Source organism: Anabrus simplex, chromosome 2, assembly GCF_040414725.1.
Source record: "Anabrus simplex isolate iqAnaSimp1 chromosome 2, ASM4041472v1, whole genome shotgun sequence".
NCBI lineage: Eukaryota > Metazoa > Arthropoda > Insecta > Orthoptera > Tettigoniidae > Anabrus > Anabrus simplex.
This window is the reverse complement of record NC_090266.1, coordinates 59,335,199-59,355,593: the sequence shown is the minus strand read 5'-3', so window position 1 is coordinate 59,355,593 and position 20,395 is coordinate 59,335,199. Positions and strand designations below refer to the sequence as shown.

At 38.7% G+C, this 20,395-nt stretch overlaps 1 protein-coding gene across 1 annotated transcript in view; it reads right to left on the bottom strand.

Annotated features, from left to right (window-relative positions):
• Positions 1 to 634: 634 nt before the first annotated feature.
• LOC136863870 (dolichyl-diphosphooligosaccharide--protein glycosyltransferase subunit DAD1) overlaps positions 635 to 20,395 on the bottom strand; it is a 57,160-nt gene continuing 37,399 nt past the window's right edge. The window contains exons 3-4 of the mRNA XM_068226071.1: positions 830 to 967; positions 635 to 743 (exon numbers count right to left, since the gene is read on the bottom strand). Coding sequence (XP_068082172.1) covers positions 837 to 967 — 131 coding nt within the window. The 3' untranslated portion in view covers positions 635 to 743; positions 830 to 836. The remainder of the gene's footprint in view (positions 744 to 829; positions 968 to 20,395) is intronic.

The following is a 20,395-nucleotide window of genomic DNA, read 5'->3' as shown; positions in this document are numbered from 1 at the left end:
TGCACTGATGCCAACTGGTCGTATTAAGCGACCAGAAGTTCAACTGCTTTGTTTGAGGGTAAAAGACTGCGTGGGATCGTATCTCTGGTGACCTCGTCCAGAAAAATTTCTAGAAGTGCAATATTTCTAATGATATGGATGGCAGCGGAGATGACGTTATGTGGGAAAGTGATGGTCAAAGTGATAGTGAAGGCTCCGAAGTGTTTAACTATCGTTCTGTGACTGATCACTTTTTCTGTGTGTTTAAAATAATTTAATTGGGTATTATTTCAAGGACACTTAAAAACTGCCTGAAACTATTTTAAATTCATGAAACATTCGTAGTGAAATGATGTTATGTAGCAAATATTGTAAATAAACTTGGGTGAAACTTTAAAAAAAAAAATGTCCTTTAAAATATAGGGTGCAGGTCTTATTCAAGAGCGGGCGGTACTTGGGATTATACGGTACTTTTATGATTTTTGCAGACAAGGAGGGGCCAAAAAGCTGGAATGAAACCTGCCAACTTGGATTCAAATGACCCACGCTTCTATTGTCTCTGAGTCACTCAGCCCAGCAATGTCACTTATTAGAGGGTATCTTAAAATAGGAACAAGAACTGAAGACAGGAGTATTGAGTACTAAGACACACCAATTTGAAAAAAAGTCACATTTCTATTTGCAATAAAAAGTCATACAGTTTTTGCTGGAATGTCAACATTTACCAGGCACTGATGCAGGCGAGAGTCCAGAATGTAAAGGAGCTGGAAAACAGAAGAAAAAAAAAAAGAATGAGGTAATTAAATTACCAGATTTACTGTACATGACCACTATGAACAGTACTACTTACAATTTCCCTAACCAATGAAGTTCATGACAACCATATGCAAGATGACATGAGCAAATATGAAGTCTGCAAATCCTCGTTCCGGGCTCACACTAAAGAAGTGCTCCTTATTTTGTGGATTCACTTGTAATCTGAGGCAAACTGCAACATAAAATACCACCATGGATTACTTCATCATACTGCAGGTAGATAAAATACTGGAAAGGATATTAGAAAGAAGAACGAGAAGAAAGATTGAAGAAGAGTTACAAGAGGAACAATATGGCTTCAGGAGTGGAAGATCTACGGTGAACCCAATCTTTAGCATGAGACAGCTGATAGAAAATAACTGGGAATATGGAAAGGATCTGGTCATAACTTTCATACATATAGAAAAGGCATATGATAGTGTACCCAGAGAGAAGGTTTGGGAAACCATGGTTAAAAAGAGTCTCAGAAGAGAAATGTTAGAAATGGTGCAAGCAATGTACAACAACTGTGTTAGCAGAGTACTGACACCTCTTTTGTTTATTATGGTCATGGACAAAATTGTAAAAGAAACAAAGGAAGCCTATGGAGATAAAGAGATGAAGATACTGCTGTTTGCAGATGATGATATGATCTGGGGAAAGGAGAACAAAGAAGTGCAGCAACAACAACTAGATGTACTGAACAAAAAAAAAAAAAAAAAACTGAGAAGTATTGCATGAAAATCAGTACAGAGAAAAGCAAGACTATGGTGATGTCGAGAAGGGAAAGGCAAGGAAAGGGCACTTTTAAAATTGGAAGTCAGAATCTGGAAATTGTGGACAGCTTTAAATACCTAGAAATTGGATTAATGCAAAATGCTAGGGTGGACATGGAGATCAGTAGGACGGTACAGCAGAGTAATGCATTCTACCAAAGTCAACGAGTTCAATCAACAAATTAATTATTATTATTGATTTATTGATTTATTATTTTTCTCCAGATCTACAGTAACAATACCCATTGATCCGTTAAAAGAGAAAAATAACAAAGTCCAGCTTAAGCCAAAATTCACACTCTATGTGCTGTACAGAAAAAGAAAAGAAAATAATGTACGAAATGAACAGAAAATGAATAGAACAATTTAGTAAAATAATGATACTTCTTGGACATGGCATGAATCCCCTAGGATACTCCGGAAACGTGACGCCCCAAATGAAGGTCACCACGGTAGTCATCCTCGGCCTCTTCGTGTCACGTCCAACTTCTCTCCTGAATATTTCTATTGTTTTCCCAGAATATGCAATTTAAGCTGTATTATGAATGTCACAGACCTTCGTGCCCCTGCTGAGTAAACACGCGAACCTTTGCACATTCCATTCCTCCTACATTTCCTCTACTTGACTCCCTCTGAGTTGCTGATTCCATACTTCCGTTGCACACACATTCTGCTACTACGTACTCTGCTCACGTTGCAACTTTATCACTGCACTACTTATCTGTTCCTGCGCGTCTTATTCAACCATGCTTAATCTAATTTAAATAATCATATACAACCAACTTTGCTTACCGATCTACCATTAATTAATGAATCACTTACCAATACCATTTAAAATGTGCTGCCTCTCTTATCATCCATCCATCATCACCTTTCATACTTAACACTTCAATTCCAGTCCTCCATCTAAACTTCACTACCTCTCTTATCATCCATCTATCGAACTCCACAAACCACCCGTCTTATTCCAGGCCAAATTTACTTCAACAATTAGAATACACATACAGACACCATCACTTGAATAAATACCATCTAAACTTCGTTACCTCTCCTCATTTCCATCCATCATCTAAACTTCGCTACCTCTCTTATCATCCATCTATCGAACTCCACAATTCATCCATCTTCATCCATATATACAGACACCATCACTTGAATAAATACCATCTAAACTTCGCTACCTCTCTTATCATCGATACCATTTAAACTTCGCTACCTCTCTTATCATCCATCCCTCATCATCACCTTCCATTCTTAACACTTCAAATCCAGTCATCATATCATCACTTGAATAAATACCATACAATTACAGTACACTTAAAAAAATACCTTATCGCCTCGCTATCTCTCATTCTCCTTCATCCATCATACATTATATCTAAAAACACAAATAATCATCTACAACCAACTTTGCTTACCGATCTACCATTAACTAATAAATCACTTACCAATACCATTTAAACTTCGCTGCCTCTCTTATCATCCATCCATCATCACCTTTCATACTTAACACTCAATTCCGGTCTTCAATTACTTTACATTTATAATACACATTAAGATACTTTCACTTCAATAAATGCCATCGTTTAAACTTCGCTACCTTTCTTAACATCGATCCATCATCATCACCTATTTATACTTAACACTTCAATTCCAGTCCTCGTTTATTTTACCATTACAATCATCTAAACTTCGCTACTTCTCTTATCATTCATCCCTCGAACTCCACAATCCATCCATCTTATTCCAGGCCACACTTACTTCAACAATTACAATACACATATATACACCACCATTTGAATAAATACCATTTAAACTTCGTTACCTCTCCTCATTTCCATCCATCGAACTCAAATTTCGCTACCTCTCTTATCATCCATCCATCTTTTACCTAAAGACACCATCACTTCAATAACAATTATACTACACATACAGGCACCATTACTTGAGTAAATACCATCTGAACTTCGCTACCTCTCTCCTTCTAGGCCACATTTACTTCAACAATTACAATACACATACAGGCACCACCATAAACTACGCTACCATGTTACTTACTACTGTTACTTGACTTTTTACTTCTCGTAATTACTCCTTCTTCCATTTTTCCCTTTTTGTCCCATAGCTCCTTCAAACTCAAGCTTCTCCCTTTAATCACGGCACTTCTTACTTCTGCTTCCTCCCTCAAACCATTATTCTCGCTCCGATTCTGTCCACTTGTCTTCCCCTGTGATTCTTTTTCCATCATCTCTTCCTGCATCCTGCTTTCTTCCCTCGCGCAGACCTCCGACACTAGTTCGTCCATTAATTTCCTGGCTACTTCCATCCTCCTTGCATTTCCTTTTTCTTCAGCTCTTTTTACGATCGCTTCCCAGGAACCCCATCTATTCAGTGTTCCTCCCTTTACAGTATGTACATCAGCCCTGGCAGTTTCTTCTTGCCTCGAACTCTCAGCCCTGCTTTTTTCTTCTTGCCTCGAGCTCTCAGGCCTGCTTTTTTTTTTCTTGCCTCAAACTCTTTTGCCTCGAACTCTCAGCCCTGCTAGTTTCTTCTTGCCTCAAACTCTCATCCATTAATTTCAGTTTCGATATTGTCCACTTTCGGGTCCAATTCCTGTCGCTCACCACAAGTATCTGACCACTAATATATGCTTTCAATCCCTGAATTTTTGCTTTCACAAAATGTTTCTTGAGAATTTTAAAATTCCTACTCTCTTCTCTTCCGAAATCTCTCTTAACTCTAATGTTCTCACACTGTAGATTACCAGTGTTCCTTGTCACTATATCTGCCATCAATGAAGATAGCAGCGACACTTTTATGGGCCTGTGCCCTCCCACCTTGCCAACTCTCTCCACATTGTCTATATCTACCTCACTGAAATTTATTTTCATTTTCTTTTGTATGACATGTACCACTTTGTAAATTATGTCCACTTTAGATTCTGCCTTTTCTTCCTCCACCCCATAAATAAATATGGATTTCTTCTTACACTCCTGTCTGCAGACTTCAATTTCTTTCTTCAGGTTTACCATCTCTTCTTCCATATTTTTTATTTTCTCTCTTAGTGACACCAGTTCTTTCTCGCTGCCTTCTATCATCGCCTTCGTATTTTTCATATAATCCTGGATCCACTGTCTCGTCTTTTCTTGCTCCTGGACTTGTTCTTGAAGCATCTTCTTTAATTGTTCAAACGGACATACCTCCTGTACTACTTCTTTTACTACTATCCTCATAGCCTCTACGTCTACCCAACTCATCCTATCTATCTCCTTGCCGACCGCTTGACCCTACCGCTTCCCCACTCCTACTGCACTCCACTCAGCAGGCGCACGCCACACAATACGTCCGTCCTCCTTACTGGCTTAAGCTAGACTGTGAACAACAACAACAAATTAATTAATCGATATGGTCATGAAGTGGAGAGCTTGCAACACGAATTCTACCAAAGTGTAAAGAAAACTTGTTTGGAGCAAAGAAGTACCAAGGAAAAGTAAAGAGATAATGTATTATGTACCCACAATGACTTATGCAGCTGAGACTTGGACTTTCACTAGCAGACAAGAGAGTAGAGTTCAAGCCAGTGAGATGAAATTCCTAAGAAGTATGATAGGGAGACAAAGAAAGACAGAGTGAAGTCTGCAAATCCTCGTTCCGGGCTGAGGTAGGAAAGCTAAATGAGAGAGTTGAAAAGAATAAACTAAGGTGGTTTGGACATTATAATTATTAAATTAATGTAGTAATGGTCCACCTTTCAATACTATAATATGTAATATTCTAAATTACATTAATTAGGGACTAGTTTCGGCCGGGGCTGGCCATCTTCAGGACTTAAAATTAATATATAGTGATTAATTTAATAGATTTTATTATTTATGATTTGAAAATTCAAGTTTAAAGTCTGTAACAAATGACATAGTAAGTAAGTGAAAGGTGAAACACAGAGAAATATTGTAACAATTTCAAGATTTATATATAATTGTTCTATTTGTACCAATGCACGAAGTCCAAAGATTAATTAATGTTTGGCACCGCTGAAGAAGAGAGCAGTTGGCTCTCGAAACATGTACGGTAATTAAATATAATAAAATATGTAAAGTATTGACAAGGCAGGAAAGTGTTCTATAGAGATAAATCTCATTGTAAACCGTATTGGATCAGATTATAAAAATTGTAATTGAAAACAATAAGTTAAACCACCTCTTCAATACTTATCAATCCTTATATTTAGGATACAATCATTACAACTGGTGTTATAAGTTGGGACATGCCTCCCTCAACCATCGCAAGCATCCTTAGGTTTCGGGGGATATACTAAAGACAATTGGTTGGGATATAGTACAATATCTGAAGTACTTGTTGGATTATTGTTTGCATGAAGGAACTTTACCAAATGAATGGAGAGTTGCTATAGTAGCCCCTATATATAAAGGAAAGGCTGATAAACATAAAGCTGAAAATTACAGGGCAGTCAGTTTGACATGCATTGCATGTAAGCTTTGGGAAAGCATTCTTTATGATTATATGACATGTTTGCAAAATTAATAACTGGTTTGATAGAAGGCAGTTTGGGTTTAGGAAAGGTTATTCCACTGAAGCCCAACTTGTAGGATTCCAGCAAGATACAGCAGATATCCTGGATTCAGGAGGTAAATTGGACTGTATCGCAATTGACCTGTCTAAGGCATTTGATAGGGTAGATCATGGGAGACTACTGGCAAAAATGAGTGCAATTGGACTTGACAAAAGAGTGACTGAATGGGTGGCTCTGTTTCTAGAAAATACAACTCAGAGAATTAGAGTAGGTGAAGCTTTATCTGTCCCTGTAATAAATAAGAGGGGAATTCCTCAAGGCAATATTATTGGACCTTTATGTTTTCTTATATATATATATCAATAATATGTGTAAAGAAGTGGAATCAGAGATAAGGCTTTTTGCAGAATATGTTATTCTATATAGAGTAATAAATAAGTTACAAGATTGTGAGCACTGCAAAATGACCTCGATAATGTTGTGAGATGGACAGTAGGCAATGGTATGATGATAAACAGGGATAAAAGTCAGGTTGTGAGTTTCACAAGTAGGAAAAGTCCTCTGAGTTTCAATTACTGCGTTGATGGGGTGAAAGTTCCTTTTGGGGATCACTATAAATACCTAGGTATTAATATAAGGAAATATCTTCATTGGGGTAATCACATAAATATGATTGTAAATAAAGGGTACAGATCTCTGCACATGGTTATGAGGGTATTTAGGGGTTGTAGTAAGGATGTAAAGGAGAGAGCATATTTGTCTCTTGTGAGACCCCAACTAGAGTATGGTACCAGTGTATGGGACCCTCACCAGGATTACTTGATTCAGGAACTGCAAAAAATCCAAAGAAAAGCAGCTCGATTTGTTCTGAGCGATTTCCGACAAAAGAGTAGCGTTACAAAAATGTTGCAAAGTTTGGGCTGGGAAGACTTGGGAGAAAGGAGACGAGCTGCTCGACTAAGTGGTATGTAAATACAAAGTATGTTACAAGTGTTATTATTTTTTATATCCACCTATTCAATACAAAGAGATCCTTTTAGAAATTAAATATTATTTTAAAATGTTAAGGGACATGTTTCGCCCATATTAAGGGCATCATCAGCCTCAAACTCAAACCTGTATGGTGAAAAATCAGGATCCTGATTGCTCTTACAAGTCATAAAAAGATGATATCATTGTTTGTGTCTGTCCAAACATACAAATTGTTAGAATTTCCTTGGCTAAAATTGCAGTATCAAGCTGCATGTCAAAAGTTCACACGATTATACTTTCTGTAGTGCTGAAAACCTTGTTGGGGTAGAGCAATAAACAGCTCAGTCTTTATAATGAAACAGAAATGTGCCTCCTTGAATACTCCTGTTAGAGGATAAGAAAAAGCAAAGCTGATAAACTGTCACAGATGCCAATTTCGTATGTTGTGAAAAGACAACGGCCTTCTTAAGTGGCTGTTCAGCTGCCTATAGTCTATTTAACTGGCTGAAGGAGGGAAAGTCAAATGCATTATGATAAGATAACTGTCTTCCTTAAGTAATTGTGGGAGCAAGGAAAAAGCATTCGGTTGTCTATAGATGTATTTATCTTGTTTGAAGGAGCGAAAGTCGAAGGTTTATCGATGTTGATACATCTCTTTGGTGTGAAGTCTGTACCAAGAGGAGAGTGAATGCTTAGGAAGGTATTTTTGAAAAGAATGTGGGTTTAAAAAAAGTAAAACATGGAAAATGTATAAAACACTTACCCTTTCGTCTGTAAAGATGTAAATTAGTTATGGAAAGGTTAGTTGAAGAAAAACAACGTTATGTGTAGGTTCATTTATTTCTTTGACTGTTATGCAGTTGCTATGGTAGCGTTGAATGCCTGACACTTGTGCTTCTAGTATTGTATCGATGTGAGATTGGCGGAGGAGGGTGTGGTGGAGGGGAGGGGGTAGGCAGAGCATTAACACGTTGAATGCCAGGACACATAGCAAGAAATGTCCTGGTGGCCAAAGCATTTTTTCTTTCATGCATGTAGTAAATAAGCAGTAAAGCAAACATCGAAGTGATATTTCACTTAAGTGTTCAATGTACGTACGAAATACAATAAATATTCCCAGCACCCCGAGGTACCGCCGTGGCCCCACAGGAAAGTTCACTGCATAGTTTTGCCTAGATGGCCAGAGCTGTACAGTCTAGCGGTACTAGAAGCGTGCATTGCTTGATAGTACACATTATAGATAACAGAGCGTGCCACGATTTGTTAATTAGCGCTTAGGACTTACAGTCGCAAGGCACTCATTGTTTTACAGTAGGGTGTGTGTGAAATACTTGCCAGATATTTCTAAGTTATTTTACCAGTGAACGGAGAGGTTAGTTATAAAAATGAAACCGTTTCTTCTCGAACTCGGAAGATAATGACGCTAGCTCTTCCGTATGAGAATTCTGGTAAGTAGTGTATATGTCAAACTGATCTATTACGTTTTGCAACACAAAAAACTCTTCACCAAACTAAATTTGAAATATATTCATTTCGTATTTACCCCTTGCCAAATGCTCAATTGTAATGTAAATTGTTGCTATCTTGTCAATTTAGAAAATGCAATTAAGCTCATGTTTACGCTATATTCATTGCGATATGCGAAGAAATTAGCTCAGGTATGGGTGCAAAAATTTGGAAGGAATCAGTGTGGCCTATTGATTAGGTAGGCATGAGCTTGGGGTGAAAATGGAAAATCACAGAAAACCATAACCAGGTTTCCCGACAGTAGGATTGAAACCCAATCTCCAAAATCTTGAGCTTGCCAGTTAGCTAACCCAGCACAGCTAAGCGCATGGTTAAACTGATTGGACAAATACTCACATATTGCCAATAAAAGGAGGTTGGATTAATAAAAAATAAAGACTATATTTTGGAAACCAAGCACGCCAGGATTTGCACCGAGGCCATAGTGGTACGGTACCATAGCGAATTCAACAGCTCAGCGGTCCACCGCCCCAGCTGGGAAAGTTATATAGCAATACCTGTCAGCGGTACTTTGTACCGCCGTGGCCTCATGAGACACTCACTCAGTGGTACAATGTACCGCTTTGGCAGCCAACGTGTTAAGTTTATGTGTTGTTGGTTGCGAGAGATTTGCATGGGCGAACATGAAGGGAGTCTAGTTAAAGTAGTGGAGGTTCTAGATGATGTTAACTTAAGATTTTTAAAAATGTAGTTATGTTTTGAATTTAGAGTTTGCAATAATTTGGGTAAACTTTCGTATAATGGATTCTTTACTTCAATTAAATCATTGAGGTTTAGATTTTTGTTGTAGTATTGGTCCAAAAATATGTAGATGGTTTCAAGTTCATTCATCAACTTTCCTTTGTCTACTGTTTCAATAATTGTGAGGTCTCTTTCTATCGTCGTGAAGTGATGTCCTGTTTCTTTCATATGGGAACTCATAGCTGAAAATTTATTGTCCTTAATGGCATTATAGTGTTCTAAGTACCTAGTTTGAAAACTGAAGATGCCCACGACAGCCAAGCAAAACATGTCCCAACCCATAACAAGAGTTGCAACGATTTCATCCCAAATACAAGGACTGATTTGCAGTTGAGTTTTGATACACCCTGTATAATGTGTTTTACTGTAGATGTGAATTTCAGAAGGCGTGGGGGTGGGGTTCACACTGTATGATAACTGATAATCCACCTGGAAGTTTGGCCCCTTTGAACACTTGTTGATAACCCGAAATATGCTTTTCTGTTTCTACCAATACCACACATTACACCGATGTTCCGAAAACTTATGCCCTGCTGCCCTCTTCCCGTGAATTCAGCATAATTGATTATTGCAAGTTTATACGATACATTATTACTTGGATATTTGCTCAGTGTGAATTTAATTGCAAACAATGATCACAGAACACACGCAAAGCACTCGCATAGGATAGATGTTTCTAAAAGACTGCACATAGCATTAATGCGTCAGGTCAGCACTGACTCACACTGAACTGGCCAAGCACTGCAATTTGGAAATACCAAATTTCAAAATAGAAAGGGTGTTACTTGCCACCCAAAATTTTGCAGCACCATGGAACTGTACAGTAAATACTTCAGAAAATGGGTACGTCAAATACGTGAGGGGGGAAAAAAAATAACTTTGGACTAATAAAAATCATTGTGCGTAAATTGACGCAAGTGTGATAAACTGATATAACTTGAAAAAATATTCCCTCACCCATGGGTAAATAACGCAAGTATCAAGCTCAAATTATTATTATTATTATTATTATTATTATTATTATTATTATTTTCATGACTATCCACTCTTCCTCTACTGTGTTTCCTTCAGCCTTTTCATTTAGTCCTTTTGGAACATGTTCCTTGAAACAATCTCTCCCGCTCTTTTCTTTCAACTTGTCTTAAAATTAGTCAGAATTTTCTCCAAATGGCTCCTAAAATCTCTAGAAAAGTCACTAGTCATTATAATTGAAATCCTGTCACTAACTTACTAAAAAGGACTCCATGTCTACCGACTAGTCTCTAGAATCGAAAACGAACACAAACATAACAAGCGAGAACGAGAGACTGACAATCGATATACAAGTTTCAATCAACATCGCACATTTCTCGCATTAATAAAAGTCGAGATCTCGTTTGAAAGCAGCCAATAAGTGAAGGACTTCCGGCCAGTCGTAAAAAAAAGCTGAAATGGCGGGATTTGAAAACAAATGTTTGAAATTCACAAAAAAATAAGCTACAATTGGGAGAAATAATGGAATAATCGGGACCCGGGAAAAACTGTCGAAAATCAGGAGTCTCCCGCCTAAATCAGGGAAGTTGGCAGATATGCACTGGGCTTGTTGAACGGGTTTTAAGGTTTAATTTTTTCCTGAATTCTTTTTTGGGAAGCTTTGATCCGAACTGAGTATTTGTGCTTGTAAATATGCTAAAAAATAGTCTCACAGTCGGCATTACTATGTTGAAATGATAAAATAAAAAGCATTACCGGTACGATAGAGATTCTGTCATATTTAAGAACACCACCAGCTGATTGCATCTGTCTCACCAGTGCCCACTGAACATCAATTCTCTTCAGCTACTTAAAGAATGAGGAAAAGCCGGGGATGTTCAAAAAATACAGGAATACTAAAGCTGTTCTCAAAATCAGGGGGTAAGTATCTGCGATCAGGAGAGAAGGGCCAAAAATAGGGAGTCTCCCGCTGAAATCGGGGGAGTTGGCATGTCTAGAATTTCTGTAGACCGTAGTAATAAATCATTAATAGGTCTGTTGGCCAGAAAATTCTGTTATAGTTAACTGCCATGTTATTTTGAAAACATAACTGTGCAATAGAAAGTTTTCCTACTCCCAAGAAAATGTCTTAGTTTGTATATATCCACAACGTAAGAACTGCCATATTTTGCTCTACATAGGCAAGGGGGCATGGCTGTTGGTTGGGCCACAGCGGATACAAAGAGGTTCATGATCAGGCACTCACCTACGTGGTGACTTGTGTTTCCACCCGATGGAATATGGATACCGTCTGGGTTTCAGGGTGTGGTTGCACACATAAAAGGCCCCTCCCCATGCAGCATGAACATTAAATTTTGAATCACTTCACAACAAACCCTCGAGAAAAGACCACTGGCCAAGGCTATACAACCCTTTGTCACTTTCTACAACAGGCAGGGAATACCAGCAGATAAATTCAAACCTTCCGCCCACAGAAATCCAATTCACAGTTCCACAGCCGTAATCCAGTGACCTGCCAATATTACGCCTGTTAACTGTAGTTGATAAAGCTCAACTTCGCTGTTCCGTATTGTATCGTACCCAGGGGTAGTAACCCTCTAGGACGAAGCCTCCATTCCTGTATAAACATCCTACTAACTACGGTTTGGGCAGAGAAGTGGGTTGGTTGTCGATGGGCAAGTCTAAAAGTCGAAGTTTCTCACTTAATTAAAAGTAAATGACAGGAAAATGGAGGTATAACCCGAATGAGAAACAATAATATGGGGTAGGATGAGTTTATTCACAAAATAATCCTGAATCATACTAACATAGAAAGAAAATCAAATAATAAAAATGATAATAACATTATCTCAAAATTTGAAAAGAAATGGACATTAAAATGTTAATTATTCAAATAATTAAATGCAAAAGGAACGTTTAAACATAACATTAAATCCTTGTGAACTTCAAAAATATTCTTCACACGATTGTCCAAAGTTCATGTTCGTAATAGTATATGTATGCGTATACAAATACGTATTCCATATGCATGGAGTAGCACGATGTTAAGTATCACATTGATACGGATTTTAATTTCGGAGAATCGTCGCAATGTTAACATAAAGAAAATTAAGACGCAATGGGACATGATATGAATTATGAAAAATACTAGTGGCATTTCCCTACGCTATATTTACAATGAACACAAATAAGCAAAGTATCTCAAATATATACATCGGATAAAGAAAGGGAAATCTTACATACTAAACTGACTCGACGTGAAATGCGGTTCACCACAAGATCTAGTGAGAACTAGATTGACCACCAATATTACTCAGCACTCGGGTTGTTCCCCATTAAACAACAAGACAACATACCAAACAACATGAAATAGCACAAAACACCATCCTGTAGGAGAAAACATATTATTATCCTTTATTAAACATGTGGAAAGCAATGGGCAACATTGCATTCTTCTGCTGCATTTGCGCACCCAAAAGCGCATTCATCCGTCACATATTTCCTGCTGTGCTGTGGGCTGAAAGGAAATGTTAAAACTCAATACTGCACTGAGGCTTGGTTACTGTTCGACAAGATTGTATCACGGAAATAACATCTCGTTCACACTGTCTACGTAAACATGGCTGATAAGTAAACCTGTAAGGCGATATCATATTTCCTCAACTGCACGGAAACTCATATACAATCGTGCTTCTTACAAGCATGCTACAATAATTTATCACACACCTCAGACTCACTGGCCTGGCATCAATTTCCCGTCAATTGTGATTCTCAATATTCTCTCAGAATACACTTGCAGGGCTAAATTCACTGTACATCATTCTTATCACTTCATCAGGCATGCAATCGGCCTGCATCATCAACTTCATAAATCAGCATGCATTAAAACCTCTTATATTTCTTACAATCTCATCAGCCTTTCCCATTATGAATCCAGGTTCGATTCGCATACAAATCATTGTGCGAAACAGTTTCCAACCTACATTGGAAGACTCCTTTCTCATTCAACGTTGCAATACAGATCCACACATGTCAGCTCCTGAAATAATATGCATCATGCAATCTAACTGTTACTAACTTTCTAAATGACCAAAATTAAATTGAATTTACTCTCAACGTAGCAAGCGTTTAACTCGGAAAGTGGATGATCTTGTCAATCTAATCCTCCTATCTCTAATATACAAGAATCGGAATAATACTAAGCTAATTATCATGCATAATAACACAAAAAAATAAATCCTCATTAAACAACAAGACAACATACCAAACAACATGAAATAGCACAAAACACCATCCTGTAAGAGAAAACATATTATTATCCTTTATTAAACACGTGGAAAGCAATGGGCAAATTGCATTCTCCTGCTGCATTTGCGCACCCAAAAGCACGTTCATCCGTCACATTCTCCCATCTAACTAAACATAAAGTAAAATGAAAATATAGAAATCATTCATTCCTCTTTTATCCGTATTTACAGCATTACAAATGTGAAATAAACACATGCCGTCAGGCAAAATTTACGTTAAAGAAAAATCCCTACACTAAACTTCACTAGTATTTAAACATAATTCATATAACACGACATCTAATTTAAAAACATGCGTCTTATCTGTGAAGACTCTCTGGACATTGGAAACGGCTCACATCCTTGCCATGGTGGTGTCTTACTCCATGTTGATCACTGCTTTAACACATAGAAACAATCTTCTTTCTTCTATGGGCGGTGCCATCTTCTTGATGAAAGTTCCTGTACACTGCAACATAGAAGACTTATGTCTCTTCGCCGCTCAATTTGCACGTGCCAAACAAACCTTTGTTAGCTGTGAACTAAGCCAACATTACTGACAAACAAATACACTTAAAATGAATCAATTAGGGTTTCTTTTGTACAGTTAGAGCGGCTCGCGGTTCGGTTCGAAAGTTCTTTGCGAAACGCGACCGACATGAAAATGCAATACAGCTGAGCGTTTCTTCTTCACTTTCCAGACTGCGGCTATTATTACCGTCTATTTATCTGGAGTAAAACTTTGCGCCATAATGAAATCGGCAATTTAGCACTGCATCAGTTAACTCAGTAAACTTCACGACTAAAGCCACTGTTTCTCGGTCGTAAAACCACACTTTGTTATATATCTATCCACATGGCAACATTCACGCACAAGTCTCAGAGCATTACCGAACAACGTTCACACCATGTCGGCTCCCAAAATCAGAGTGATGCTCTCAAAGCTTGGGACGCTGGAGAAGCTTGGCTAATGCCATTGTAGCTATGGGATTCCCGCATGTTTAAAGAAGCAACCAATCAGCGTGTTTGCCATTCACAATGACTTGTATATTAATTAAATCACACCATAAAACACACTCCAGATGATATACAAATGATTCAGATTGTTTCTGTAGTGTATTACTTATTATATTACACTTTCCGACCTGTGGAAATCCGTCAACTAAGAGAACTGATTCCTTTATAGCAATATCCTCTTCATGCAAATGTCCATGTTGGTTAACCTGGGATATTAATTCTGCGCGATCCAGACTCCATAGCTGCCACACCCATGTTCCTCTTGGCCAACGTCTTCTACGCGTACCGAGATGTGCTAACTTCTGGTAACGCTAAGCCTTTCTCACGGTCCCGAGGAAGCATCGCGCAATATCCAGTGACTTTATGTTTCCATGGACTTCCGGTCTCAGCTATCCTGTGATCTACTACTTTTACCATGCCTGACTGAAATTTATTCCAATAAAATTATATAATATGGCAAATATTAATCTGAGTGTCTCTTGTGGGCCATCAGGATACGGCTCAGTATTGACACCAATATCGTGTAATAATTTTGAAAGGAAATAATTCTGGTCTCAACTTATTCCATACTAATCAGATTCTTAAAACCTTTAACTTGTGTTGTGAAAGCAGTTCCAAAAGATTAAATGTTCGAATTGTTTATGTATCTTATGACAAGTAAAAGTGAATAGCACAGCTTAGTTAAAATTAGGGGAGAGAATGTTGCCATTGATGCTTTCAGGCCCGTATTTATACACATGATATAGGCTTTTGGGCTTATGCCGTGTCAAGAAAATAAGGTGAAATTCTTTACGTTTTGCAGAGAAATTTGCTCCGCGTCTTCAGAAGAAAATCTTAACTGTCCACTAGAAAGGCTTCTCAAACAATGAGTTTTGAATTTAGACGTTATAATAGAAGTAGAAGGGGTACGTTCATTCGTCACCAGATGGCTCCCTCGTTACGGTACAGTGCTATCATTCGAAGCGGAAGCTGACGGAACCATCAGAATCAGCATGAGAGGGTCACATAACAGGTGTATGCACATATAAAAGTATGACATTGACAAAAGCCTGGAATGAAACATCTGGCGATAAGGAACGTTCGAATTTGGAAAACACCAAAACGAAATGACAATAGTGAAGGGACAGGAAAGGGAGCTACCTACGTAAACCCTTAATGGCTGGCAACCACGCATTACTTAATTGATAGCCAGTCTCCCTGTCGAAATTGTTAAGATTTCTACGTATTTTCACAGCTTCCTGTATAATCCTGGACCTGTAGTGTCTAGTGTGGGTAAGAGCTCGAGCAACGTGGAACACGACATCATGACCCGATGATAGAGCGCGCTCAGCTATTACTGATTTGACTGGCTGGTTGAGACAAATATTTCGTTCATGTTCCTTGATACGAGTACCAATGCTATTTGCTTTACATAGCACCGACACAGATAGGTCTTATGGCCGAGTACAAAAGGACTGTAAGTTAAAAACTTCATTTTCCCGTATTGAACTGAGATTCACAATTAAAATATCAAGGAAGGTTCAACCTTTTCAATACAAAACGTGTTGCATAAGATGTTCACAACATAATATTTATTAAATAGTTAGAACCGGTTTCGACGCTCATTGCGTCATCATCAGCTACAAAAATCACAAATGGGCAAAGTACATGTCATAAAAATTGCATTAATAACTCTTGCATGGCTGAATACAAATGGTAGACTGCTTTTTCTTAAAAGCTAGAAGAACTTGAGTAAAATATGATGATGTGATGTGACACATAAAAGCATAGTAGTTTGATGGGTAAGTATTGTACATAAAATTGAACTGATGCTTTGAACATAAAAGTCTGAATATGATGATAAACAGTGTGGTAAAAACAAAGTAGTAAAATTGTCCACTCTTCTGATGTTCAATTCAGGCACATAAGTCCAGGTCCGATGTTATATAGCAATACCAACAAAAAGATTTTTGTCGAGGCCGGGACACCTGATGTTGGGCGATTGAATAAGGTTGATCTTCGAATAAGTCTCAGCTCAACAGGGTGGTGAGTCTTGTTTAGCGTGCTGAGTGTGTGGAGTAAGAAGAGTTGTGGACAACAATCAATCAACTACTATGTTAATCCTTAATGGCTGGCAACCATGTAACACTTAATTGATAGCCAGTGTCTTTGTTGAAATTGTTAGGATTTCTACGTATTTCCACAGCTTTCCGTTGTTGTGTAGCTCTGGTACCATTACTGTTGGTGGTGTGGGATTATCAATAGTTAATCAACAGTAGTGCACGGCAGTAGTGGTAATGTACATACGATACTGATATAATATACTATAGAATTAGTAAATATGTATAGCTTAAGCAAAAAGTTCGTAGAAAACGAGGCATGATGGAAACGCGCAGTAAGAAGGAACTAGGCCAAGAAATGAAAGAATATAGGAACAAGAGAAAACCAAGGATTAACAATATAAATAAGATATATTTAACAATAAACAAATAAATACTGAAACATTTTGCAACAAAATAATAAATCGAAGACAAAAATTTGACAGATAGTGAATTATATAGAGGAAACCTGAGAAGATAAGAAAAATGTGCCACATGTGCTTTATGTTTGTGGGTTACTGTAGTCACGTCCTAGTTCGTGAACCATGGGCAACGACTGAGTGGCCCAGTAAGTGGTCCCGAGAGTCGGGATACCAGTTGCTATGGAATGGGAGTGGGCATCTCGGAAATTTCTGAGTCATGGCCCTCCTTGTGCTCAGGCGGCTAGGACTATACAATTCACCGGTGGTCCATAACCCGTTAGAGGAGAGCACTTGGAGTATGTGCAAGTAGGGTAGCATCCTGCTTCATGAATTTACCAAGCTCAGAACATTTTAAGCAAACCTTGGACCTATGGGAGTAATGGAGTCCCACTCCCTTTTGACAGGCGAGGGGGACTCCTTGGGAACAACTTGGCGAACGAAATGGAATTCGATAGGGAGCTATCAATATTAATGGGGCTATGGAAGAAAGAAGGTAGAACTGGCTGGGTCAGCAAAGAGGATGCATCTGGATGTGCTAGGAGTAAGTGATATTCGGGTAAGTGGAGTTAATGAGGAAGAGATAGGAGATTATAAAGTGTACTTGACGGGTGTTAGAAAGGGAAGGGCAGAGTCTGGGGTAGGGCTCTTTATCAGGAATACCATTGCACGCAACATAGTTTCTGTTAGGCACGTAAATGAGTGAATGATATGGGTAGATTTGTCAGTTGGAGGAATTAGGAGAAGAATTGTGTCCGTGTATTCACAATGTGAGGGTGCAGATGAGGATGAAGTTGACAAGTTTTATGAAGCACTGAGTGACATCATGGTCAGGGTCAACAGCAAGTATAGGATAGTGCTAATGGGCGTTTTCAATGCGAGAGTTGGGAATAGAACTGAAGGATACGAAAGGGTGATTGGTAAATGTGGGGAAGATATGGAAGCTAATGGGAATGGGAAGCGTTTGCTGGACTTCTGTGTTAGTATGGATTTAGCTGTTACGAATACATTCTTCAAGCATAAGGCTATTCACCGCTACACATGGGAGGCTAGGGGTACCAGATCCATAATAGACTATATCTTAACAGACTTTGAATTCAGGAAATCTGTTAGGAATGTATGAGTTTTTCGTGGATTTTTCGATGATACAGACCACTATCTGATCTGTAGTGAACTAAGTATCTCTAGGCCCAGGGTAGAGAAAGTGAAATCTGTCTGCAAACAAATATGGGTAGAAAATCTCCAGGACGAGGAAATTGGACAGAAGTACATGGATATGATTAGTGAGAGGTTTCGAACAGGTTCAGGATATAGAAAGTGAATGGGTGGTATACAGGGATGCTGTAGTAGAAACAGCAAGGGAATGCCTAGGAACAACTGTGTGTAAAGATGGGAAAAGGCGAACATCTTGGTGGAATGATGAAGTGAGAGCAGCCTGTAAACGTAAAAAGAAGGCTTATCAGAAATGGCTCCAAACAAGGGCTGAGGCAGACAGGGATTTGTACGTAGATGAAAGAAACAGAGCGAAACAAATAGTTGCTGAATCCAAAAAGAAGTCGTGGGAAGATTTTGGTGATAATCTGGAAAGGCTAGGTCAAGCAGCAGGGAAACCTTTCTGGACAGTAATAAAGAATCTTAGGAAGGGAGGGAAAAAGGAAATGAACAGTGTTTTGAGTAATTCAGGTAAACTCATAATAGATCCCAGGGAATCACTGGAGAGGTGGAGGGAATATTTTGAACATCTTCTCAATGTAAAAGGAAATCTTCCAGGTGGTGCTGCAAACAGCCGAACTCATGGGGAGGAGGAAAATGATGTTGGTGAAATTATGGTTGAGGAAGTGGAAAGGATGGTAAATAAACTCCATTGTCATAAGGCAGCAGGAATAGATGAAATTAGACCTGAAATGGTGAAGTATAGTGGGAAGGCAGGGATGAAATCGCTTCATAGAGTAGTAAAATTAGCGTGGAGTGTTGGTAAGGTACCTTCAGATTGGGCAAAAGCAGTAATTGCACCTATCTATAAGCAAGGGAACAGGAAGGATTGCAACAACTATCGAGGTATCTCACTGATTAGTATACCAGGCAAAGTATTCACTGGCATCTTGGAAGGGAGGGTGCGATCAGTCGTTGAGAGGAAGTTGGATGAAAACCAGTATGGTTTCAGGCCACAGAGAGGCTGTCAGGATCAGATTTTCAGTATACGCCAGGTAATTGAAAAGTGCTACGAGAGGAATAGGGAGTTGTGTTTATGCTTCGTAGATCTAGAGAAAGCATATGACAGGGTACCGAGGGAAAAGATGTTCACTATACTGGGGGACTATGGAATTAAAGGTAGATTATTAAAATCAATCAAAGGCATTTATGCTGACAATTGGGCTTCAGTGAGAATTGACGGTAGAATTTCTTGGATCAGGGTACTTACAGGGGTTGGACAAGGCTGTAATCTTTCACCTTTGCTGTTTGTAGTTTACATGGATCATCTGCTGAAAGGTATAAAATGGCAGGGAGGGATTCAGTTAGGTGGAAATGTAGTAAGCAGTTTGGCCTATGCTGACAACTTTGTCTTAATGGCAGACTGTGCCGAAAGCCTGCAGTCTAACATCTTGGAACTTGAAAATAGATGCAATGAGTATGGTATGAAAATTAGCCTCTTGAAGACTAAATTGATGCCAGTAGGTAAGAAATTCAACAGAATTCAATGTCGGATTGGTGATACAAAGCTAGAGCAGGTCGATAATTTCAAGTATTTAGGTTGTGTGTTCTCCCAGGATGGTAATATAGTAAGTGAGATTGAATCAAGGTGTAGTAAAGCTAATGCAGTGAGCTTGCAGTTGCGATCAGCAGTATTCTGTAAGAAGGAAGTCAGCTCCCAGACGAAACTATCTTTACATCGGTCTGTTTTCAGACCAACTTTGTTCTACGAGAGCGAAAGCTGGGAGGACTCAGGATATCTTATTCATAAGTTAGAAGTAACAGACATGAAAGTAGCAAAAATGATTACTGGTACAAACAGGTGGGAACAATGGCAGGAGGGTACTCGGAATGAGGAGATAAAGGTTAATTTAGGAATGAACTCTATGGATGAAGCTGTACGCATAAACCAGCTTCAGTGGTGGGGTCATCCGAGGCGAATGGAGGAGGATAGTTTACCTAGGAGAATAATGGACCCTGCTATGGAGGGTAAGAGAAGTAGAGGGAGACCAAGACGATGATGGTTAGACTCGGTTTCTAACGACTTAAAGATAAAAAGTATAGAACTATATGAGGCCACAACACTAGTTGCAAATCGAGGATTGTGGCA